This window comes from Calonectris borealis, chromosome 3, assembly GCF_964195595.1.
Source record: "Calonectris borealis chromosome 3, bCalBor7.hap1.2, whole genome shotgun sequence".
NCBI lineage: Eukaryota > Metazoa > Chordata > Aves > Procellariiformes > Procellariidae > Calonectris > Calonectris borealis.
The window spans coordinates 64,651,504-64,678,359 of NC_134314.1; the positions used below are offsets into that span (position 1 = coordinate 64,651,504).

The 26,856-nt window shown below is 36.8% G+C and overlaps 1 protein-coding gene across 15 annotated transcripts in view; it reads right to left on the reverse strand.

The window, feature by feature from the left end:
* The window catches only part of HBS1L (HBS1 like translational GTPase), a 59,421-nt gene extending 33,573 nt beyond the window's left edge, over positions 1-25,848 (reverse strand). For 2 of the 15 annotated variants that reach the window (XM_075145868.1, XM_075145865.1), the window contains exons 1-4: positions 25,618-25,750; positions 22,176-22,241; positions 20,127-20,204; positions 17,579-17,773 (exon numbers count right to left, since the gene is read on the reverse strand). In XM_075145868.1, coding sequence (XP_075001969.1) covers positions 17,579-17,773; positions 20,127-20,204; positions 22,176-22,241; positions 25,618-25,660 — 382 coding nt within the window. In that variant the 5' untranslated portion in view covers positions 25,661-25,750. The other 13 variants (XM_075145860.1, XM_075145870.1, XM_075145858.1 and 10 more) reach the window with 13 other exon arrangements.
* Between the last annotated feature and the right edge of the window lie 1,008 nt (positions 25,849-26,856).

The following is a 26,856-nucleotide window of genomic DNA, read 5'->3' on the forward strand; positions in this document are numbered from 1 at the left end:
CAGTATGAAACAGAAGTTTAAATATAAGAACAATAATGAACAAGAAAAGCATACAGCAAACTGATAGTATATAAAAAGTAAAATAATCTTACATCTATTCAACTCTTCCACAACCATTCTGCAAACTTTCTCCAGAAACTTGATGAGGTGGTCTTTTAAAGTTGGAGAAGAAAAAAAACTGTATTTACTAGTCCTGCACATTAATATGTTGAAGCTGCAAGTATTTTCAGCTTTTATAAGTTCCAGAAAATTGTATTTTGCAAACTTTTAGTGTAGTGAGAATTTCAAGGTAAGATTAGCTAAAACCTTATTTAATTTAGGCTCTCTGAATTCTCAACTCTCCCACTCTGCTGGTGACACTATAACCACACTAGACCTGGACTGGGCCAGAGAGCTGACATATCTGTGGGAGAATTAATCCATTTTTTTCTTAAAAGTCAGTCAAATCTGCAAGTTTTTACTTGTCCACACGTTCACTTTTTTATTTCTCTGCAAAGTTAGCCCTGTATAAGAAAAATACCTTTACTTGATGCCCCTCCATGATTCCAGGGATGGCAGTGCAGATTGCAATGTCAGCATAGGGCACATTTAAGAGTAGAAGATCTGTGGCTTCAAAGGACCAAAAGAATAACCTAATCATATAATCAAGAATTTAGCAGCTACTGAAAAAAGCAGTTTATGGACTTAATGTAAGACATGACTGCAAAGAATCAAAAATGTTCAACAGATTGAGTACAGTTTAAAAGGAAAAAATAAAAATCAAGGTCCAGCAGTACAGCAATTATTGAAAACACTATGTATACACACACCCCCCACAAATGCATTTAATAACAAAAAATAGGAATTGTTCACGAGTACAAGGGAGACAGACTCACTGATTGAGACCGATTTTTGCATTTCTGCTTGCAAGGTTATGGTAATTAAATAGCAAATCCTCAGAGATGTCCCCTTTTAGTTTGTGGTTTTTTCCTTAAAAAAAAAACAAAAGACAGACATACTCTACTTAAATATTTTACAAAAAGTCAGCCAAAGAGTGCAATTTTGAAAGCTTTACCCATAATGAAGATGAAAGGAAATGACAGTATACATTAGAATTTCATTAAAGGTAAAGATGGTACGAATGATGGTATGGGATTGCCAACAGAAATGGGACTGCAAAGATGGAAGCACATTATGTGGAACCGTTCATATTTCAAGGGTTTTTACTTTGCATTGTGACAAAACTGACTTCTTGATCATCCTCACCATGCCCACCACCCTCTACTCAATAGAGATGGAGACATCTTCCAAAGCCAGTAGTTAGGGCACTTCTCTGGGATCCGGTAGAACTAGGTACAAAGTCCTTACTATATAACCGACAGAAACCGTAGGCGGTATGTGTATCATCCACACCACAGTAAAAGTTCAGACTCTTGATAGTTTTTTGGGGTGGTTTTTTTTTTTTGCACTTTGGCAAGCTACAATCTTCCAGTTAAAAATTATTTCACTATAGATTACTAATCAGCTTTGGGCATAAGCCTCGGTTTAAAGACACCCATCTTTGTGTGGGATGCTCAGTATTTGTTCATGCATGTAACGCAAAGCAGACCTATCTTGCGTTTTTGGTACAAATACTTAAATGCTAGTTAAATTCTACAGTCCATAACCACAGTGGAGACTAGAACTGCTTCAGGCCATTGCCTTGTTTCCATTAAGACAGAAATTTGCTATTGAAGAAAAAAAATACTAAGGTACAAAGACAAATAAAGTTACAGAACTTCTTCTACATGAACCACAAATATTCTTATAAAAAACCACCGTACCAAAGAGTACGTCAACTCTCTATACTGAAAACTACAATCAGATACAAGAACACAAACAAAAAGTTTTTGCTGACAAAAAAATAAAACTGCGATATGGTGAAAACTGTTGTGCTATTATAAATCCCAAAATAAAAATCATTACCAGATATTATTCTGACCAAAGAAATTAGACACAGTCATTTTCCAAATTGTCACAAAACAATGTTTAGTGCTTTCTTGACCATGAGCAATTCTAATAAATTGCGGAAACAGACAAGGAAAAAGCTGACAGTATTCACAAGAATGGAAATAATGATGCTGGAAGGCAGGCTCCAATGAAGATGAAATCAGTAAAACACAAAGACTGACATTCTACAGGCTTGCCTACTTTGCAGAAATGATCGTGTTTTATGCAAGGCCTCCAGCTCACTGAACAAGCAACGCCTTTCACTCTGGATAGAAAAAAGCTTCCGAAGGAACAAGAATAAGCAGTGAAATAGGAACTAGCATGTTACATGTAGTAGGCACTCTCACTTTTTAAGGCAGTCTAGCAGAACAGTGTCTGCCCACGTGCCCCCAAGTCAATGGGAATTTTTTTCAAAGCAAGTATTTGTAGGTGTGCACATGGATGCCGCTACTTAAGATAATAGCTAATTATGTAAATAAAACTTTAAAAAAAAAAAAGTTTGCTCACATGAACTAATACTACAGCTGATGGAATGATGCAAAAGGTACCTCTGATAGCTGACGAGCCCAAACTATAGAAGAACTTCCAGACCTAGCAGCTGATAAGCCCAATTACAAAAGAGCTGTATTGAAAGATGGAGGATGAAGTAGAAGACATTGTATTTTACAGGGCTTTACAAAACAGCATAGCTCAAAGGTACCTCTCTTGCTACTCCAACCAGTCTCTTAATATCCAAAACTTAAGAAGCTACTGAAAATGTACAACCTTATAAAGTTAAATGATAGATTAACTGAGTTTATTTTAAAGAGCTGAGAATCTTAAACAGTTTAATACATACATTTAAAAGCCACCTGACCAATTACTTTGAAGAGAAAAATGTTAAACATGTTCAGATTTTTATCGTTTTTAATGTACCAGAAAGAGTAAGTGTTAAGAAAGGACAAGTTGGAAACAAAAGGCATTAAAAATGCATTGTTCTCCTTTGCACATGTAAATTAGGTAAAGTTAAACATTTCACACAATCTGTTCAAAGGAAATTTGCTGAGTGAACACACATCTTTTATAGTACTCGTTTTACTAGGACTAAATGTAAAATAATGAAGCAAAACACATACACTTATCAAAACCAAGCAAAATAATTAACAAGGTGCTGTTTTTCCTTTGGGTTTTTTCCTCCAAATTAGAGACTAATATTGATCAAGTACGTGCTCTTCCCCTCTTTAACTATTCAAGATTTCAAATTAAGGGGTGGTGTTTTATGCCATTGATCAATTTTCCATTATTCCTCAATTACAAAATATTAAGTAGCTTTTTAAAAAAATTTAACTGCAGGATCACAATTCTTCAATAGAAATTTCAGAAACGCTACTTAAAGTTTTAACCCTTTTTCTTATATCCAATTCAGCTTAAGACAATTAAAAAGAAACAAAATTTATAAATTACTTCTATGTAGATGGGACAGTTTAAGTATTCTGTAGACATTCAACATCAATTTTAAAAAGGTATCACCAGCAGAAAACACTTAAGATTTCCTCCTTCTAGCTGAATTTTGCTTTCAATGTGTTCTTACATCATGAAACCAAAGGCTGTAGGTGCACCATCAAACAAGACGTTTCTACAGTATGCTCGCAACCTACCAATCCAATACTAAAGATTACATTTTACAGTGTGCTACTATTCAGCAGTGTGCTCTCCCTGTTTCTTGTATTAGATACCACTTAAAATCAGAATATCTTCCCATCATCATCCAGAGTCTTACTCCTCTCCTTAATGCTATTTTCCACTCATGGTGGAACATCAGAAGAAAAACAAAGGGAAATGAGGCTTAAAGTCTGGTCACGTTCTTATCTACCAGTTTTTGGTATTACGTCCACAACAATGGGGTATATGAAGATTTGTTATTCCATATGTGACTGCTCTCTACTAGAAGAGACCTTGACTGGTCATAATTATTCTAGAAAACCAGCATTTTATTCTACCTTACTACTGGGATTCAAAGCTCAGCTTTTCTGATACAGCAAGCTACATCACCACTAGCAGCTCTTGCTGGTACACTTTCCAGATATTCTTGTGCTGTAAAGGACTTTTTTCTGTATGTACCTCCTAAACTTGAGCAACTCCTGCCATTTGGAAAAAAGAGTACAATCTCAGTTTTGTCCTCAGCGCTACACAGATGAAAGTTCAATAGATGACACACAAACCTACTCAAGAGCAGCTGTCTTTAACAAAAGACAAATAATAACTAAATACATAGGAGAGGATGACCACATTCTCAAAGCACAGCTTGAGACGCAAGTTGTTAGATAAAGCAGTTTGAAACCACTACGGCATACTTTACTGCCATGTAATTTTTTTCTAGTTCATTTTTGTCAAATTTTCTGTTTGTCTTCTCTGTAATATCAACAGGCTTCAACATCTACTTTTGCTCCTTCCTTTAATCCTAATTGAAGGCACCCTGTTCATTTCCTAAATAAACATAATTAATTTGCCATACAGCTATCTTGCCCTGTTCATATAGAGAGTACTTATGAGGAAGGGCAAAAATGCAGAGGAAGCAATGGCTATTAAAAAATACAAAGAATATGGAGAAAGAAAAGCTTTAGCATTCTTTGTTACTTAAATGTGTTAGTGGCAACACATTTACAGACAAAGAATCTTTGAAACCTAGGTGTGAAACTGCTAAAGATCTCTGAATCTAACTTGCAAAACAAACTCAAGCTGCATCAATGCAGTAGGCTGATCAAGCATACTGAATTTATCTGCAGTCCAGAACTTCTGCAGTACTAAAAACAATGTATTAGCAGAAAAAAAAAGGCAAACAAGTTCACACATCTATTACTACAATTTTAGAGACAAATCTTAAGCTATCTGAAACCACTGTACACCACACTGTTTGTACAAACACTTAGCTACAACAGATTATACACAAGGAAGACATCATTCCCTACAAAAGACATGGATGCTACCAGTAACAGTCGATATTATTAGGGATTTAGTGAATCTAACATTAATTAGATGATTAAGTTGACATTAGGGCTTTCAGTAGCTAATCAATACAATCTACTATACAATCCTAGTATTAAGCTCTAATTGTATTTATCAGGGAAACCTTTGCAAGGAGAAGTGGAGATACTGGTCAAGCTGAAGTAGGCAAGGTAAAAGTAAGCTACTTGACATACACAGCAACATACATTTGAGAAGCACAAAATACATTAAAAAAAATCTGTTCTGCATTAAAATTTAGGAAAAGTTTATAAAAATTGCCCCATCCTTCAGCATCAAAAACGTATTCACTTACGTAGTTATGTTTTCCCTTCTTAATTGCAGCATATTTTACGTCATCTGCATTACTTATCTACACTTGGATTATTGATGTATATCATTACTCTGAAAGTTTCTTTAACTATTCCACATTTCCCTGTTAACTCCTCTGGTGCCAGCCAAACATAGCAGAATTCCAGAGTTATCAAAGATGAACTTGCTTAATTAAGTCTAGAAAAAATGGAGATTGAAGATTGCCATAACCTGAATGAGGGAGACCTGGAACAACCTATGTATAGATGTGATGTGAAACATAGCATTGGAGGCTCTATTTTTCATTGCCGAAATCATTCAAAGACACGAACTGATTTATAAAAAGCCGCATATCTGAGTTTAGAAGAAAAACTGAATATAGTAAAATATAACCTATAGTTTTACATAGGCTTTGCAAGATTTATCAGATGCAGATGAATGCCAAGAAAAGTTCATTTGCCAGTCTGAAGCAGTGCATTTCACTCTTATCATGACTCTAGAGAGGAACTTGCATGGACTCAAGTTCATTGCTTAATGTTTCCCTCTTCCTTAATGCAGTAAGAGTAGTTAGACACTTCACATTTACAATAGTACCTGCAAGCACACAGACAGCATCCACAACTTTACAATAGTTCGTTCACGTATATATGGTATCAGAAAAAAAAATAGTGTTAAAAGCATACAATTCAAATCACATTTTTGCGTTGAAAAATGTTTATTTAAAATCTTTAAGCAGCACTTTTCCTCCTTTTTTCAACTTAAGCATAGCACTTGGTGTATACGCAGTTTCACCATCTTGCCTAGTTGACAAGCAAAGTTACTCATTTTCCTGTTTATGTGGGTCAGCAATAGGGAAGAGGAAAACATTAAAAATAGGAAAATGTGATTCTAAACCACAAAAAGTGGTAACAAGGACTCAAACAAGGAGTACCCAAAACAACTTCAACTCATATTTTGGAATTAATTAGATATAATATTTCCATTTAGGCTGAGCTTTTACATGCAGTAAAAATATGGAAGAACAACTGAAGCAACAACCAGTCAAAGCTTTTCCATGTCTCTGCCAATTGGGCATCACAGCTTCTGCAGACACGGGCATTTTCCATATTAAAGTTACCTAATTTTCCGACCTTTTGGCATTATAAGCATGAATTTCTACCAGGGATTCTGACAGTAAACTCGTAAGTTTTAAGTTTAATGGCCATTTCAAATGTCACAAATATAATAGAAGGGAGGAACCTGGGACTTTAAGCGTTTGTACCTGTCCACTCTGAAGACCAAATGCTAGTTTTATGAAAGAATACAGAAGCTGAGATGATGAAACACGGGTCCTATTTTGTCACCCAAGAACAAATCAGTTTGGGTGCAAAGAGGCAGACAAGTGGTGGGTGGGTGGCATTTCTATCGGCATATATGTGGCATAATGCACTAGAGTATGCAACTAATACATTTTATAACAAGATTGAATCACACAGAATTAAAAAAAAAATGTATGATACTGCAGAAACACATCCAGAAGACAGTACAGAGATAAAGTAGGTATTGATAACACAAATTTTACAGGGAGGTAACAATAGTATTTGTAGTGAAAGACAGCTAGCATAAACAGACATTGTAAAGTAATTTTGTGTTTTAAACTTGCATTTTTATACCTTCCTAGCTTTTTTAACTCCATTTCTGATTTTTTACATGTGTTTCCTATTAGAATTCAAGCTCCTTTTCATCAATTACTGATACAGTTTAAACTGTTTCTTTTGCTGCCACAATTTTGTATTTGATATGCCTATACTTCTAATGTTTAGATGTCTTACTAGTTTCTAGAGCTGAAATGCACTGGTTTACAACTGCTGAATACTACTATCTCAGACTTGTCAACAGCCTTGTTTTGAGTACTTAAAGTGCAAACTTCAGGTAGGACTTACAATGTTTAAATTGATATAGAACAGCACTACAACAGCAATCATTCATCCTTAAAACTTAACAGGATTTAAAAAAAAAAACGTGACTCCAACCATACTTCCCTGGCACTCCAGCAATCACATCTGAGAACTTAGTAAATTCTTCACTTTACCTGCTAAAGACACAGAGAACACCAACTGATGGCTGATCTTTACCATGACCTGAAGGGACTGAGATAGAAGGCCACCGTAAGAACAAGTGGAGCTACTGTTTCCCCAGGATCTCTGGTTCTTCTGGAATACCAAAGTTCTAAAAAGGACACAATCATTTTTAGTTTTATCTAAGCTCTCTTAGCTTCCGAGCAAAACACCCAACTTTCATATAGCCAACTATGAAAATTAATGACTTTGTATTGGTTTATACTTCATCCGAAAAAAAGTAAACCAAACTAGTGTTAAAAGGACCATAAAAGAAAACTCAGAAAAAGCCTGGAGTGTCACTTTTTCCAGTGTAGGTGTACAGTATGTATGAGGAGAATCTCAAAAAGGTATCTCAAAGGATTTTAAAAGCTTTTCATTGCTGGTGACACATTTTTCCCTGAAATAAGCCACTTCCTTTCTAAAACCCACACAGTACCTCAGTGTCAAGATTCAGTAACTTCTCGAAGTCTGTGTATATATTTTTCTTACACAAAACACGGAAGTCTTAAATTCTCATTATTTTCCATGATTTAAGATACATCATCAGACATGCCAGATTTCAAACATTTCCATTCAGTAAAGAACACATTCTCTTTGTCTGAATACAGACTGAATACATGCCATATCTGAGTATCATTAAGTACAACGGGCTCTCATCACTATAGCAGGCATTTGAGAACTGTCATGTTACTGAAAAGTTAGCATAGCCAATTGAAGTTAGGGACAAAAATTTCTTTTGAGCTGGGTATAATGGATTTTCAAATGTGCAAAATCGAAGTATTAGAGCCTAGTATGACAAATGGAAGTAAAACCTAAGGGACTCTAAGCTAATGAAAATATATTGTACATCACCATTAAACTCCAGAATGTTTGCTCCTCCAGGATTTCTTTGGAATTCTCCTATAAATAAAATCCAGAAGTATCAGTTTGGTTGTTTTTTTCATTTAAGACTCCCAACTTCACTTGTCCACTAATCACAAAGCAGAAGTGATAAAAGTTATCTGTTAAAGCACAATAATCTGCATTCTGACACTTTGCACTAGGAAGCAACTGCTATCACAGTGTCCATCTGTAGCATAAAAAGGCAGAAGACAAATAAGTATTTGTCCATGGACTGAGAAACGCCCATTGTTCTGAAACAAAAACAAACCTTGCTGCATTCAACTGAGTGAAAAGAAAAAGCTAATTACATTAAGTCACGTTGTGGTAATGTTTGTGGGATTTTTGTTTATTTGTTATTGGTGTAAAGCAAAAATGAAGGAAGATATTTATACAGGAGAGGCAAAAAAAGAATTCTAGAAAATTGAAAGATAAACATTAACAAAATGCAAGCTAAGGACCTACTAATTTTACTTGTGGCGTGTATTCTTGAAACTGCCCACACTGTCTTAATAGCTACATCAAAAACCTGAATACATAATAAAAATCATAAATCAAAAATAAATGCCAGTGAAGAAATGCCTGCTTCTCCATTAACAGCTGCAAGCAAAGCAGTATAGTCCAATATTTAGAAAACTAGACTTTAGCTTGAGACCTGTGCTCTATTCCCAGATTATCTGGTATATCATGAGTAAGGCTTTTCAACTTCCTGTGCCTTACTTTCAATTTTGACTCTTTACTGTGAAGCTTGTTTGTTATTAAAAATTTATACATATAGCCCTATAAAGGCCCTGTTCTTGGTGGTATTCCTGAGAAATTGCCATAATACAAAATAGCCAGTGCCCCCACAAAGATAGCTCAACTACGAGAATGTCTTCCTTAGAAAAAAGACTAGATTCCTTGTTACCCCAACAACAATCAAACTAAACATGCTCAGTTCACAGTAGTTTTAATTTCCTGCAAGGACTGCACATTTACAGACATCTGACCTCCTTCTTGCTCATGTATCACTAAAACGAAAAATCTTAGTGTCATAAAGTGGTTAACAATTCCGTTAATGATGCCTGAAATGGAATAGAATCTAGCTCACTCACCAGTATCTGTATTTGTTCTGCAATACTAACACAGGTAAAAAGAAATGAAAATGTAGTTTAGCCAGAAAAGGCAAGCAGAAATGAAACAAATATGCACAGAATACAGATCCTTCTGACTAAGAGGGTACCATTTTTACATGAACATTTTTTAGAAATTTGAACTTTAAGAAAGGTTTCTCAGAGAACCCATAAATATCAGCTAAATTTCATCAAACAAAAATTCTTGCTTCTCTTGACTATAGTGAAAGCAAACTTATTACAATAGTGCATTTCAAATTGCAATCTCTGAACATCACTAATACCCACTGCTGAGATCAAGCAAAGGATGCCTGAGAAATGCTACATATGTCAAGAACATATGTCACCAGTTAAAAAGAAATTATATTAAGATCTCCTTCTTTGATTTTATGGACAAAAAGACTCAAAATAGCCAATTGGAATATTAAAATAATGTCCATCTTCATCAGCTATTACCTCCATACATTGGCATGATGATGAGTAAATACTTCACAAGCAACTCTTCTCTAAGATCTCCATATTCTCATTATAAAAAGAGTAAGACAATTTTCACTATGTCTTCATAAGTCTGCAATTCTTAACAAATTGTTCATGAATTCTTTCAAAATGTATCATTTTAATCTCTGCAGTCTACAACCATTTTACGGGTTCTAGTCATCTTCTGGTCATTTTATTACCAGAAAGCTGTAGAGAAGGGTAGTGGGTTATTTTCTAAAGGAATCCTACCAACACTAAGCATCCAAATGAATTATGTGACCAACAAACCACTGACATACCTCAGAAGTCACTGACAATTGTTTTTAATGAGCCATTTTTAAGCATGCAATGTAACATGTCCATAAACCAGATAAAGAACGCTTCCATGATGACATAGATACCAGAAACTCATTAACCATTTCATAAGAATCGTTCATCTCAACAATCACCTAAAATCACAAACTGCAATTAGCTTTTACTTTCCGTAAAAATGTATACTTCAACAAACAGTCTGCATAAAGGAGCAACTGGCTGTATAGTACAGCAATACTAAAATATAGACCCATTCCCATTGAACTGCATTAAAACAGCAATTTGGGAAGACCAAAAGAGCTTGCTTCAATAAACAAATAAATAAAGGCTCTGATTTTTGTTTCATCACATTGTTTTCTAGTGCAGACTAAACACAGCAGTTTCACAGAAGTTTCTCTTACTTCCCCACAGATAATCCTGTAAGGTCAAAACCTTTAGCACACACAGAAGTATAGATAACTGGGATTAATGACATTTCCTCATCATCTAAATAGTAGTTTGGACATAGTGAATTGAACATAAAATCTACTTAAGAGTTTATCAGCTGTCTACACTTCACACAAACCAAAAAAGGATGTATTATCCATAAAAATTCAACTCAACTTCCAAAGAAACAAAAAAGCAAAGAAGCATTCCCTTCCACCACTTTAGGAAGTTTATTTTTTACTACATGAATTACAATGTGATGAAATTTTTGCCTTTTTTTTCCCTCCCAACCACAATTCATAATCAACATTTAATACAAAAATGCTTTAACAACTTTGAAAAGTTGAGCACCTTAGACTTGAAAGAGATGAGATCTAAACCATTGCCCTTATATAAAGGTACTGTAATAAACCACATACATTTCATAAAGACAGCCTACATCCTACCGTCATACAAATATTTTGTATAGCTATTCATTTTTGCAGTAGTAGTAGTTGCTCTTAACTTTTTGCATTAGTGTAGATTTTCAGAAATTGTTGATTACTGAAAAATGTATTTGCCTGACATGATTAGAGGAAATAGGGCAAAACACAAAACTGCAAAGACTACTTCACTGTACCACTTAGTCTCTTAGAAATAAGATTTTGAAATATTATTGTGCAACAGTTCCAGAAATTCAGGTAGCTTGCTGCCTCTGAAGCTTATGAACCTGAGAATTGTCTGAACAATTCAATGAGAAATTACTCATATAGTTATTTCTGAATAAAAAGTAAAAACTAGGTATGTGAAGTTTTAATCCCATGGGTTTTTTTAAATCTGAAGCTTATGCTCCTAACATTCTATTCTTTTCTCAAAACAAGTGTTTTCTGTTGTAATTACAAAACAGCTAAATATAATTACATTAAATCACATCCCAAAGGGTGCAAAGCATCAATCATTTCTGATAACCCCATGGGGGTTGTTATTTTCCCACCCTTCTCATACTTTGACTTTCAATTTGCCCTGGTTTCCCAAGACAAGTTCAGATAGAAATTGGCTAGAAAAAAGAAACCTAAAAGAGAAAAATGGAATAGGTATTTAGAGACATTTTAAGAATGTTGATTTTAAGAAATCAGTAGCTCTAATTTCTACTGTAACAAAGAGCTTGAGAACTGACTTTAGACACTTGCTTTTTTCTTATTTCACTGATATTCTTTCCTTTTTAAGATCCAAATAAGGTTTAAAAATGCTATCAAAATGATCTAAAAAGAAGCTTTACAAACCCATTTCTAACCAAAAGCACACTGGAGCCTCAATATGGTATCTGAAGACACACTAGTAGATGCAGGTTTTGCCTTACTTTCTCCAAAGGAATCTTCCATGGAAAGAAGTATGCCCATGCAAACCTAGACAAGAACTGGAGCCTGTTTCCACAGCCTGTTTTCTACAACAGATCATTATAGAACATTCAATCACAACTCTATTTCGATCAGGTAAGTTAACAAGAAATTGTAATTAAGTCAGTCCTTTAAGAATATGCATTTTATTTAGGTACATAAAGCAATGTCCACAAGGCAATTTTATATTAAAAATATTCAGCAGCCACTTAAAAATTATGTACAAAATAAATTTAATGTACAAAATACCTTAGGAGTATACAGTCTGAATACCAGAAATAGTATGTCTATGTAGTTTAATATTATCTTTTTTACCTCCACATGCAAACACAGACACCAGTACTTTGCAATGTTAATATGTGAATTCCAAAACAAGTAACACAATTAACCCGTATTAGACAAAGATACACACTAGCTGCAAAATGGGAGGGGAAAGTTTTATACATACATCAATAAAATAAGCTCACTGTGTTAAGCATAAAATAGGCAGGTTTAGTTAAAAAGAATTCTAACATTCATCAGGCAGAAACACTTCAGTGCAAAGGCCAAACACAGATTTCTTACACAAAAATGCCGTATATCATAATAGCATGCAGTATTCTAAGACAATTAAACCTGTCACTTACGACACAAACCCGTTTCTCGGTAAGGAAATTAAGGAATAATTAAGGAAATTATTAAAATACCTGTTTAATTTAAAAAGCAAATATAGTAACACATTACCTTTTGTTTATAAAAACAAAACTGTAAAATTTTCCAAGCATGGAAATTAATTGGAATTCAGGTTTATCCACCACTTAGGCACCTCTGCAGTGTTCAGCCTGCAGGTTTGTACTAATTCAAGGCTCACTTCAGGATTTAGGATTGCAAACAGAAGAAAAATCCCTCCCCTACTCCTTATGCACTGAACAGCATGTATTGCTTCTTCAAGATCACTTACAACGCTGAGCCAAATGCAAATGAAAAAGCATTTATATATGAAAATTTAGCTACCTAACAAGATCCAAAGTTGTTTACTAAGGTATTAATCCCACAGTAAGATCCGTGATAAACATATAACGCTGATGCCCTTTGGCTTCAGCTATTTGTTCGAATTGTAATCTGCATGAAACCTATGGCAAAAATGAGCTCCAAGTACTACACATTGTCACCTACTACTTGTACATACTTTCCAAAGGACTCCGCAGGACATTTAGGTGTATGTCCAGTTCAGGCTCTAAAATTATTAAAAATGCTAAGACGTTTTATGCAAAGAAGAGCAGCCAGGGGAATGAGAAAACAGACTAAAAACAAAGAGAAGTTCAACAAGAATAAGGGAAAAGATTTAGAAGGAAAACCAAAGCTGTTCAATGAAAATGTTAAAAAAACGCATGTATTGGAAACCTCTACCTACATTAACAGGGCCTCAAGAGTATTTGGAACATAAGAAAGAAAAACCACCTAACAATATACCAGGCATGACGATGCCAAACTTTGTACTAATATTTTACTTTTAAAAATTAGATCTCTACTAAAAGAACACACACGATTTTGGAGAAACTGAACTTTCATTATAAACTCTCCAAATAGGACATTTTGCCTCAGTGGGAAAAACAGACTTGGACTTTTAAGCAGTGGGAAGTTAATATCTGGACTAACTGATCGCTGAAAAGCATTTCATATTCAAAAAGCAGAATTTGCTATTAAGACTAATTAATAAAACAACCAGTATACAATCAGTATGAGCCAGACTTCTATAGGAAGTCTTCTGAAGAAATAAATCAATTACACTCCTGCTTATGAACTTATCAGATCATAGTATGTACACTAGATTGTATTACTTACACTTCAATGCTTTAAGGCACTCAAAATAGGTAAGGATACAGATGGCTAGATTAACATGTCAACTAGAACATAAACACTGCAGCATTGTCATTATACAAAACTTTTATTAGTAAGGGTAAGAAACATTAATTTCATTCAAGAGGTCAGAGGTCACACTGCTCATAGTCCTAAATGACAATAGCATCAACGAGACAAACAAGCAAAATATACAGAACATGAAATTTGTACCTGAGAGCACTGGAATATGTTTTATTTTTATTTAGAAACAAAATTGTAGTGCAAACTGAAGTCAGGAATAAACCTAAAGTTTCTGTCTTCTTTTTGATGCAACATGCTCAACGAAAGTTAGATTAAAACTAGATGAAAATTATATTTATTTTCCATTCTAGCTGCCAAGTTTAGCGTGAATAAGTGTATGGCAGTTTATGAACTAACATATTTTTCTAGTTGCAGCAGTACCTTTATGGCACTTATTGCTGTTCAGGATCTAAAATACTGATATTGACACTGGAAATATATTAAAACTAGTAGCGTGTACTAAAAGAAAAGTTGAAACATACATGCAGTTACTAATTTGACTAACAGGGGCACCAGAATCTGGTAATTATCACCTGAAAAAATAAGTTCAGAATGCCCTGATTCTGATCTTCCATACAAAGATTCAAAGTAACAGCAACGGGTGCAAACAGTAGAAGAGAATACATTTCCATTACTGAAGGAAGCTTTCTTCAAAACAGACAAGAGGCAGACACAAACAGCACTTCTGTTTTGCCTGGTGTTTTTTTTTTCCATTGAGCTAAGACTCTCATGCTAAAGTTGAAAGAATTGTTATTCCAATACTTTTCTGAAAGACTTGAGAATAAGACATAGAATCCTAGTGAAACGTCTCATGAAATACATGCAACATGTATATACTTACAAAACAGCTGTTTTAAAATTCTGAATATCACATTCTGACAGCTGATTAGAGAGTGAACGGGGGGGCACACAATTTTAATTGCTTGCTCCCTACTAATTTGGTCCTATCAAAAACTATACATGTCCTATCACAACTAAAAATGTCCAAACCTGAGATTAGTGAAGCTTTTAAAAACTAAAGGTATTTCTGTTGTAATATCGTAATCCGTATAAAGATAGAAGAGAATAGTGACATTGACTGGAAATACCAGTTAGAAGACTGGCAGTTCAATAACATACCTTATCAGAAAACCTAACTTTAAGAACATTTCATAAAACAGTCGTGATATAAACTGAGGTTCCCACTCCCCAAACTAAGCACCACATAGCAAAACTAAATTACTTTACAAAATAATAATTCAGTGTTCTTCCCAATGAACTGGATCTTCAACACCCAGAGATGTTTCAAGAAGTCTAATCATGTTTATAGAATTTTGTACATGCAATATCTATATACTAAAGTTCAAGACTTTGCAAAAGTTAAAAATGTTAAATTGTCAGTGAAAATTAGGCAAAAATAAAGATATTCAGTGCAACAGCTTAAAAGTTCACATAGAAATTTGTTACCAAATAGTGTAATATGTCAATTAAAAAAATAAAAAAATTCAATTCTGGATTATAAATAGGTTCTATTTAATTAGGTTTTCTTTTAATATACCAAGATATAAACACTGATTTTTTTTTTTTTTGCTCTACTGTCTTGTAAAAGCTCTTTTTTGGTTAGCTTTCACAATATCATCAGGAGACGCTGATTTGAAGTCAAAGGGCGTTATGGCTATTATAGGACCAGTTTCCTTGGGTTTTACGTCTTGTACTTGTCTACTGTATAGGAAAGCTTTATGCATACCAATTGTGCGCCGCTTATAACCTTTTGGAGGATAATGGAGACACAAGGTTAAAGCAAAAGCTGAAGGTCTTGCACGCAGTGCCTTCATCCATGAAAGGGACAAATCCTGCCTCTTAGGAGTAAGCCCTCTTCTGGGTTTTTTATTTGTTTTGGTAAAACCAGAACATTTTCCTTGTTTGTCTTTTAAAATTTTAGTTTCAGGGCTTAAGATATTTGACTGTCCTACCACATTGTGTTCTGCAGATACATCTGCATTTTTTACAAGGACACTTAAATCAATGTTGGTTCTTTTAGAGGGCCTCAATTCAGCTACATTGAGCATGGGGAAGTCTGTCCTTTGTTGAGTTTTATCTACTTCAATAGTCTCTGCTATTAAATCCGAGAGTGATAAATTCTCAACTTCCTTTAGTGGAGAAACTTTAGAGAGGGCTAGAGAAGACAAAGATCCTGTTAGCTCTGGCATCCCACCTGAAGTTTGGGGTTGACTTACTAGTTGTGATAATGGTGAGGTTCCCAATTTCATATCAGTGAGACTTGCTGTTGACTGCGTGTAAAGATCAGCCAAAGAGTAACAGTGGCTAGCACTGCTTTCCTGGTGCTCCTGAAGTAAGTCAGCCAATGATGTACTTCCAGACCTTAACACTGGCAAAGCAGCCATGTCTGAAGACGGGCTTTCTTGTTTTCTACTTTGCACAAGTGAAGAAAAATTTTCAAGAAGTTCATTCTTTCTATTTACAGTATGACTGACTTCGTTATCAAGAGCCAGTTTTCCTAAAGCACTTGTTAAACACGGACTGTAAAAATTTGCATTACTATTACAATCGGAACTATTTGAGGAAACAAGAGGAATGCTGTCTTCAGGACTCAGAGAATCACAAACCACATTCTGCATCAGCAAGGATTTCAAGTCCTGTGTTTCCTTGCATTCTGACTTCTTAAAGGTAGAATTTCCAGATGGGTTACTTCCTATGCTAAAGTAAACATCTTCACTGTCAGGAATCAAACTTACTGCATTAGCACTTTCTGGTGGTTGATTCTCTGCCTGTTTATTCACAGGTTCACAAAACGATCCTTTACACAAATCATCACTGAAAGAAGATGACAGAACAAGTGAAGAGGATTTCAATCCTTTCCTTTCAGATGTAGGTATATTGGATTTTTCAGCACTAAGGAGCATTTTGTCATTTGTAATTGAAGAGTAACAAGCTGAACCACTTTTGGCTGTCAGGTTTCCAAACCCAGGTTTGTTGGTATTGTCAGCAACATTTTCTACTGCACAAGAGAAACTGTCTGTATCAATACACATTTCTGGACAACAAAGTAAGTCTCCTTACCTTACAATAGCCAATAATTTTCAGATGGCAGTGCAGTCACAACGAAATATCCAATTTTTTTAAAGTAGACAGCAGCAACAAAAAATCAAGAAGAAACATGAAAAGGCATTTAATTACTAAGTGTTATCCAAAGATATGCAATGTTCTACAATTAAATTATGGTATCTACTGAAACGCCTAAGAAACTTTAAGAATCAGCAAAGAATGCCAGTAAAGATTATGAAGATTTAAGCATAAATCAAAATAAGAAAGTTACTGTATAGGCGCTACCAAAAAAAGGGAGGTATTAGGAATGGGAGATGTCAGTTCACCAAACAAATAATGGAAGTGCATAAAGCTTAAAGATGTTGTCCAACTTTTAGGACATGTATTCATTCCGTTAAGTCATATATTAGAAACCAGAAATTTACTGTGAACTGCAGATGGTTGCAGTTCGAATTTAAGCTGACACTAAGGTTTTATTTTGACTTCTAGCTCAAGAAAAGCTACTGTTTTCCTTTAAATGTTTTTTAAATGTTTTTAAAACACAGAAATAGAAGAGTAAGTCGGTCTTTTTTAATTTTCTAATAAATGACTAATGCAGTAATAAGCATCTTCACAGCTTGTAAAGACAAAATTAAACTGTACATAGAAATGAATCATCTTGAATGTAAACAATTAAATAGAAGTATACCTTTTGTCGTCTTTCCTACAATCAGAGCATCCTCATTCTTGGTCTTCACATTTTGCTTACTGCCTTGTGAAAGCACATGATCCAAAGCCTTCTGTACATCAAATTTACTATCCAGTACTGCTTGCACCATTGTTTGCTCTGGTACAGACTCTGCCAAAACTTCTCTCATTTGATCAAGGCATGAATTAAGACGGGCTAAAAGAGACATATTACTGTTATAAGCTACACAAAAAAATGTCTTAAGCGGCCTAACCACTAGCACCACACATCTGATTAACAAAAACAGGAAAAAAGTATCATAGTAAGAGATAAAACCTTTAGAAATTAATTTCAATCTCACTTATTGCCATGATAAACTTTGTCCCCAAACTCTGCAGAATATTTGACTAATTTCAAATATTGCTATAAGGAACATATCACTGACTACTACTTACTAGTTTATAAAGTCTCAATATTGAAACATTTTTATGTTGTAAAATCAACTATCTTCACTGCAGAGAAGAAAAACAAATAACAACTTTAAAATTATCCAAAGTAATTTAATAAGTCAATATGGAATCCCATCAAACAGCACATTTTAAGTGTTTACAGATGCTATGATTAACACCCAAAGTAAAACAGCATTTTCAGGGGCCTCAGGCCCTATCAACTGAAAACTCGGGATCAACTGAAAACTCAGGATCAACACACCAGATTTAAAACTACCTGCAGTCTTTACCTTTCCTAAAACTGTAATACATTTTTTGGCTGATAAAATCAATTTTCTTTGGAGCATATTTCTTCAACTAGTATAAGCCTTGACTAAGATAAGTTTCTTAAGTCTTGAACTGCCGCACAACAAGAGACCAAAAATTCACGAGGCTGCCACTCACTGAAAGTAGTGTGCTAATCAGACATACAAACGCAAGAGAACAGAAGAAAATCTTCTTGAATATCAGTTTCTGCTAGTTCACATTTTAGAAAACAGGAACTGAACAACAGGAAGATGACTACAGATTCTTTATTTGAACATCTCCTCAAAGATGGTGATGTTTAAAGAACTTTGCTAAGGGAATTCAACACCACAGAATTCCAAGTTCCTCAAGGTTACTTAAATTAGCACCCTCAATCCGTAATCAAGTCAATGTTCCCCAGACATTTACTGTGCAAAACAAGTACTGGCAGAGCCCTGCACAATGTGCTGGCTGGCCATTTTATTATCCAACACTCAACAAGGACAATCTTGCCAACCAGACTGACTACAATCAACAACTTTGTATTAATGGCCAAACACTGCACACTATACCAAACATAACAGGTCTTGCGGGACCCACTGCTGTTTTCACAGTAGAAATGGTAATTTCCAGGTTTCTTTTCCATCTTTTTTTAATCCAGAATATTACTTTCCTTCTCGTTCCAATATCAATTCTTAACTGACAGAGTCTGTCAAACGCATTCTGAAAAGCCAGGGTACCATATTGTCTAGATCACCTGTATCCACATACTGGCTGATTCTTTCAAATCGCCCTCTACCGCATTATTTCCTGCTGTAAAAACATGTATATTACACCCCAATTTATTACATTTACCCATAGATCTATGCATTAGCATAGCTTCTACCAACTTACGTGACATGGAATCTAGGTTGTTTCTATTCTAGCTACTATTTCTGAATTTTTTGCAACTTGTTTTAAATACCAAATTTCATTCATGCATTTTATTGTCTATTCATTCACCAACACACTTTACTCTGAGCTTATCAACATTTTAAAAATAACCCTGATTATTTCCAAAACATTAAAAACTAAGTTAACTATTAATAGTTAGGAGAGAGACTTGTGAATCTTTTTCACAAAGCAAGTAATTAAGCTATCAGGCAGCAAGTTTAAAAAACGAAAGCAAGTATTCCTTCCCCAACCACTCAGCTTGGAATCAGCTTGTAACGTGGAATTCACAGCTGCAGGACTGAATGGAAACCAAAGTCTAATGAATTCAAAACAGGGTAAGAAAAGATTGTAGAGGATACAGGTATATAAAGATATTGGCTACTGTTTCAAGGAAATGTGTGACTTTAAAAACCTCTCAAATACTGCTGATTGCCATAATTTGGAATGCAATACAAGCAAAAGATCATTCTACAAATACTCTGTTTCTAATACTCTTCCCTAAGCATCCATGTGCGGAGTCAAGACCTCGAGCTACATGGATGCTTGGCCTGAGGCTGTACAGCTGCTCTTACGTGTGAATTTCATATCAAATCTCATTATTTCTAATAAGAAACTAAGAACATATTTCAATGTATGCAACCGAGTTACAAGTAGTATACAAAAAGGTAGTCACGAACCTGAAGAATCACCACTGAAGCTATGCTCATGAACATCTTCTACAACAAGATTACAAAATTGCGAGTACTGTCAGTCAAGTAACAAACACTAACTTAAGAATATTTTAGTAAGTCCTTAATTCATAAAAGAGATTGTTCTGAAGATTATTTATTTTCTATAATTACCTCTATCAACTTCAGTCAACTGATGATTGGATGTAAAATAATCAGCAGTATCATCTGTACCTTCATAGCCATATTCTTCTTCTAATGGCTCAGCAAATGTTGCTGGTTTGTCTCGTCTGGAGTAGATAAACTGAGCTGCTGCATTAGGTAAAAAACAAAGAATTAAAAAAAAAGTCAAATCTTTTTTCCTCCTTTAAAAACAAAGTATATCTAAAGGGGAAAAAAAGTCAGGAGGCTGACCTGTTGCAGTGGTTGGGGGGGGGGGGCGGGGGATGGGATGGGACACTACTGTACAATGACAACTACCTGAAGACTGTACAGAGTATACAGCAGTTCATGCTAGAATATAAGTAAGTCATCATCACAGTGAAACCACAGGCTGGGCAATATCCTTGTATTCATGCAACGCAATAATTCTGCAAAGTTCAGTATTCAAACAAAAGAATATACTCCAGGTTTGAAAAATAGTATTTTCTATACCGATTACCATCTATGGTCTAATGTCTTCAGAACCTTACTCCACAATTATTTTTTTTACCTCAGTTACAAGTAAAAAAAAACCTAGCATGAAAATAACGTTGCTTTTACAGTATGGCACTGTCAAACTACTGGTAACAATTTAATGAGTTGAACACATTCTTCTCTTCTTGGAATTTCATTAGAAATACAGCCCATGAGTTAAAATGTATATTCACACAAAACTAACAAGTGCATAATTCCACTCTGATTTAGCAACACATTAAGGCATATATAAGATAAAACTTCTTGCTGAACATGAGCCCCAGTCATTACATACTCTCAGAAACGTACAAAGTATAATGTAAACAAATTTCCTTATGTTATGTAATATTCTCCCCACCTCCGAAATACATACTGAAAGTATATGTATATCCAGAAGTTAAGTAGTATAGCCTTAGCAACTGTTTCCCAAATGAATACCATTTCATATTCAATCACCATAACTAAAGCATCTATTAAAAGATTGCTATACAATCTAGATCAGATTATTTTACAAATGAAGCTTACGTAAAAAGAATTCTTAGGAAAATTACTGCGCACAAATAAGAATTAGTTTTGCAATTTAGCAGTTTATACTTGATTAAAAAGTAAACATGTTGCACATTTTCATCACAAAATACAGACTACCTTAATTCTTAGAAAAGGTCTGAAAAATTCTAGCAATTAAACTTAGAAATTGAATGCAAGACAATCTGAATTTAAATCAGGGAATGTGACTACAAATAATAAAAATACACACCTAGATTCGCTTATCTAAAAATCAACAGGATGACAGAGGAACAGATTTTTAAAGACCTAATTAACTCAAGTATCTGTGGCCAGAGGTGTCACAGACTACATCACAGTCGCAGTGGATTTAGATCCAGCCTACTTACCTGCCATAGCACAGCTTCACATCAACATCAGCCATACTATTTTCAGGGCCTTCTCAGCCCTAGAAACACTGCCACCAAACCTGGGGAAACCCTGAACTGATAATCTTGCCAGAGATTTGACTGGAGAACACAACCTAATGGTTCTACAGTCGGGTTGAATTCAGCTGGGCTGAGCCGCTCCAATTATGTCTTACCCAAGCACACAGCATCACTATTTTTATATCTACTTTGTAACATTACAAATGCCTGAAGGCCTATTAGCTCTACATGATCTTGCATGAGACCAGAAGCCAGTGAGGACTAGTGCTGCATCCCACAATAAGACTCCTTACCCAACATTTACTCAAAGTTGTGTAAAAGACATCCCACCAGATGCAGAATCACAACTGTTAAGCCCAGCTAGATCCTACTAACAATTTTAAAAGATACCAAATATTTCAAGGCTATCAACACATTCCATAAAACAGATTTTTACATTATCAAGTACATTCTGACCATCTGAGATAACATACTTGTACAACTGAAGATGTGCCCAGTTATCTAATGTGACTTCCAAAAGTACAATGCCTAACGCTACCTAACCGACTTTAACAGGATTATGGCCACTAGGTAGTTTTCAAAAGTTTCACCAGCTTTTAAATATTATTTTATTCTATAAATAAATATCAAAGTAGGAATCAATGGACAACGCTTATATGTAATCATGTGAACTAACCTGTTGAAGGAGAAATGCAATAATCATCCTCTACTGATTGGCCATACACATCATCATCTTCAAAATCTATGAAGCAGAAACAGTAAGATTAGTCTGCACAATTTCTAAATACTTAATATTATAATTCAAAAGGTAGTTTTTACACACGGTTTTAAGAAATTATGCATCTCTAGTATTCCAGAAGTGCAGTTAAGTACTGTTTATTTACCTAGGTAAGAAATTCTAAGTTACAATAATAGAAATTTAATACTCTATTCATTAGGAAACCTGAAAATTTTCAAGAGCTGCCATGCTTCACACCTCCTCCTTCAGCAACTCCTTTGGAAGGCTGCTCTCACAATCCAAACCCAACTTTCTACAGTTCCACAAATCTTTACCATAGCACTTCTCTTGATACTTCCGCTTGACCTCTCAATAGTCTTAAAGACAGACAGTTCAATTACAATCTCTACTCCAAAAACTCAGGATCAGCATACCTATGTACTTCTGAGCTTTCTTCTCTGGTCTATCCTCACGGCCATCCACCTTGCAACTCAAGTTTGGCAAGGCAAAACCACAATTCACAATTCCCTTTGAATACGCAAAATTGATTCAGCCAAAAAGCAAGAATCTTATATAGTTACTTAAACATAGCCATATACTTTCCCCGTTAAAAAAAAAAGATATCAGGAATCAGTTATCAGGAAACACAAAGAGAAAGTAATTTATTTACCACCATCACCACCACCCCCCAAAAAAATCCTAGTATTATGTAAATCTTGAAAATAAAATTTGTAATTTTCAGTAAGTAATAATGAAATATATGGAAAAAGTAATGAACTATTTTTAAAGATGTTATTACATACAATTGGCAGTTTCACAAATAACATCTATTGTTTGTTTTTTTAAAAGAGTGAGAGCAAAAAGTAACTAACAGCTAAAAAACAGTCTGCACTCTGATATCAACTTACAGACTACAGAACTGGGACATTACAGACACTGTATCCATCTATAAAAGGCTCAGAATTTGGGACATGAAAGGTTAATTTATCTCAAAGTAAACTTAACTCTATAATTCACTGTAATTTTCAAAAAAATGCCAACCAAAAGCAGTAGCTAAAAGGGTTGGCACAAGTGTACGAAAAGTTTAGTGAAAAACCCAGGAATCTACTTCGGAAATTAAGTATCACGGGATAAAGAAAACATATTACAGGCTTGTTTTGATTGTTTGTCTTTAAAAAAAGAACATATCGTTATCTACTTTTTGACCATGTTGAAAGGAACACTGTCTCCTGGTTCCATGCTAGGACCAATTAATCTACAAAAAGTCTAGAGAAGAGCTATACTTTTTTTTTTGAGGTAAGAACACTTTTTGTAGTTTGGCCAATACTTGGAGAGTGTCAAGGACAACTCCAGGATGATTTGTGTGAATGGTTAAGATTTACAGTTAGTAGTAAGTGAAATCAAGGTAAGTCTTGTCAGCGTGCATTATTTGAATCACTCATATATCCCATACTGGTTTAATTTCTAGATTAAGAAAAAGACACCTCAGTGACAATGGCTCAGCTTGCATTGGCCATAAAAATAATTTCTAAAAAATAACAGAAACTACAAAGAACAGAGTAGTATTCCACAATATCAACAGCTGTATCACCAACATACTCTCAGCTGGAATATCATATTCAGTTCTGATCACAATACCTCAAAAAAGAGAGAGCAGGAATAGAACATGGTCAAATAAAGGCCACAAGATCTAAGATCTCAGAAGCCTTTTTATGAAAGGAGACCAAAAAATACTGCACATATTTACTTTGGAAAGGAGACAAATAATTGGGCCAGATAAAGCATTACAGAATCATAAGTGGCATAAAAAGAACATATGGCATTACACTAAATAAGAAAAGAAGACACAAAAGTGTACTTCATTTGGGACAGAAATTATTATATGCAACTACAAAAGTAGTATATGGTGTAAGCATAAAGACTACACATACACACACTTCTAATTAAACCTCACATGTAACGCAGCAGTAAAGTTTCAAACAGCAATAGCAACTTAAGCCTCATATGGCTACAGCAAATTACTATGTAACTCAGCAACCTCATTAAAAGAGATTCTAATGAGTGTACAAACACTGAAATGAATTCTACAGATTGGGCACCCAACTGTACAGATGACAGAGATTCAGTTGAAATCAACATTTCAACCACGCTGTGATGAAGAAAATCTCTAGAGGATGAAAGAATCAAGCAGTAAAATCCTCAATCCAGTCTAAGATTTCGCCTATATTAGGTAAATTTGCACTAGTAAAACCTGCAAGGTAGGCTACACAGACGTCATGGCTCACATGGATTTACATGACTTCCCCAAAAATTCCAAGATCATGGTGCAAAACCCAGTTTGTGCTACTATAATACATATACACATTGCATCTGTTCACTCAACAGCAAGCGACCAAAGGCAGGCAGAAGTATTTCTTGCAACTTTTTAATATAATCTGGCAAAGTGAGGCAACAAAATAGCTGCTCCCATACCAAAGGGTTCTTTAAAATACCAGTATCAACTGGAAGTGTGTCCATTTTTCCACAGCCCAAGCAAACACAAACAAAACCTTTGAGAAAAAAGGGTGCAATTTATAGTTTGCCTAAGTTAATGGGACAGGCCACAAAGCTGCAGTACTGCAGGTACGAGCCGAGTTCTCACACAAGAGCCTGTTCATTCCATACAAGCTTAAGTAAAATATGAGAGAAAGGTGTCTGAAAAACAGGTTCTTCCTTAGATGCTCAACTCCAAGAACTACATTTCTTCTACGAGGAACGGCTGTTGCCGCTTATCTATCTATGGCTGAACACCAGCAACAATTTGCTGGAGTTACACTGGGAACACAAACTTTTAAGCTTTACAGGACTGAAGAAGGGCGGGTTCAATGGTACTGAGGCTGGTGTTCAAGTCACTCCCACCCGCCTGAAAAACAGTCAACTTCGGCAGCTTAAGGCAACGCAGGTAAACCCTGCCGCGGCTTGGCCTGCGTGCCAGAACCGCGCTTTCCCGGTGTGAAAGCTCCCGAGAAGCGCCGGCAGCAGGAGGCGGCCCGGGAGGGCAGCGGCGCCAGGGCGGCCACGTGCGCCCGACCCGCCGCCCAGGCAGGAAACGAGCGGGCGGCGGGGGGAGGGGGAGGCGGGGCGAGGCCTCGCACGGAGCCTTGTCCAACCCTCGCGGAGGGGAGGGGGCGGCTTCTCCCCTCCCACCGCCCTTGACAGCCCCCCGCGCCCTCCCCTCCACCCGTGCGGGCCCGGGCACACCCTCCCGCCCGCGGACACCGCCGCACACCCCCGCCGGGCGGAAGGGCCCGCCGGGGGAAGGGGCGCGGGCCGGGGGAGGGGGGGCGCGAAGAGACCGGCGGTTGGGGCGGCGTCCGGGGCGGCCCCCGCAGCTCTGCCGCCGGCTCCTACTCGCCACTACCTTCGTCGTAGTTATAGCCTCGGACGTTCCTGTGCCGGGACATGATGGCGGCGGCGGCCGCCTCGCTCGCCCGCGCTGGCGCTGGCGCGGCGGACCTAGGGCGCCATGTTGGTGTCCGGCGGGCCTGGCGGAATCCCCCTGCGCAGGCGCGCCGGGCAACCCGCCCGCCCTCGTCGCGCTGTCGCGCATGCGCGGCGTCTCCCGCCTCGCCCGACCGCTTTCTGGTCGGCCGGCAGCGCGGGGAGGGGGGGGGCGGCTCCCTAAGCCGCTCGGGCTCCGCCCCTGCACCGGGACGTTGTCCACGTCAGCGGCGGGCGCTGGCCTCGCGCTGCCGGGCCCGGCTCACCTCACCTCACCTCACCTCGCCCTGCGCCCTCGGCCTCCTCAGGGACCGTGAGGGAACAGCCGCTGCGGCACCGCGCTCTGGGCGATCTCTGCGCCCAGCCTCCGGTGGCGTCGTGCTCAGCCCCGCGCAGGGCAGGGCAGGCACTGCGAGGGGTAACGCCTGTACACCTCACCTGCCCCCGACAGGGAAACACCCCTGCCTCGCCATGCTGCAGCCGACGCTGAGAGTGCCGGCATCCAACCACCCTGCTGCCCGCGCTGCCATGAGTCTGATCTTACAGTCAGGTGCAGTCTTGGCATTTGAAGTGTAACCATCATTGCTACATCATGATTCACACCTCAGACTTAAAATGTGATAAACTGCTGCAACCATATGTGCACATATGTAAGCAAGCATATTTAAGATAATTCAAACCAGATCATTGATGACAACACAGCATTCCAGGTTGGCCTAATTTCACTGAGGGGTATGCTCATTTAAACACACTCTCAAAATACTGTTTCCATATTTCTGTACCACCACAGGAGCAGAGTTTGAAAGCCTTTGAAATTAACTACAAGTTTTTTTCAATTCTGGATCTGAAATCGCTCAAACTGACCTGGCTTGTTGGTGACCAGTAGCCATTACTACCCAGTGACTGACTAGTGGCCAGGATTAAATGAGCTGGCTGTAGGTAAACGCAAACTGTATTAATTAGCATTGCTATGGGCAGTGTTAAGCAGCAAAACGTCAAAGCATTAGGCTCCATGGAGGTCTTGATTTGACTTCATTGGCACATTACTGTAAGCACCATCTAAAACTGAGTTTCAGCCTGCAAGTGCTGTTGCAGTGCCAAGGGATCAGGTAATCAAGGAATGTCCCTACAGCTACTCCTCTTGCTGGGTCAGAGAGAG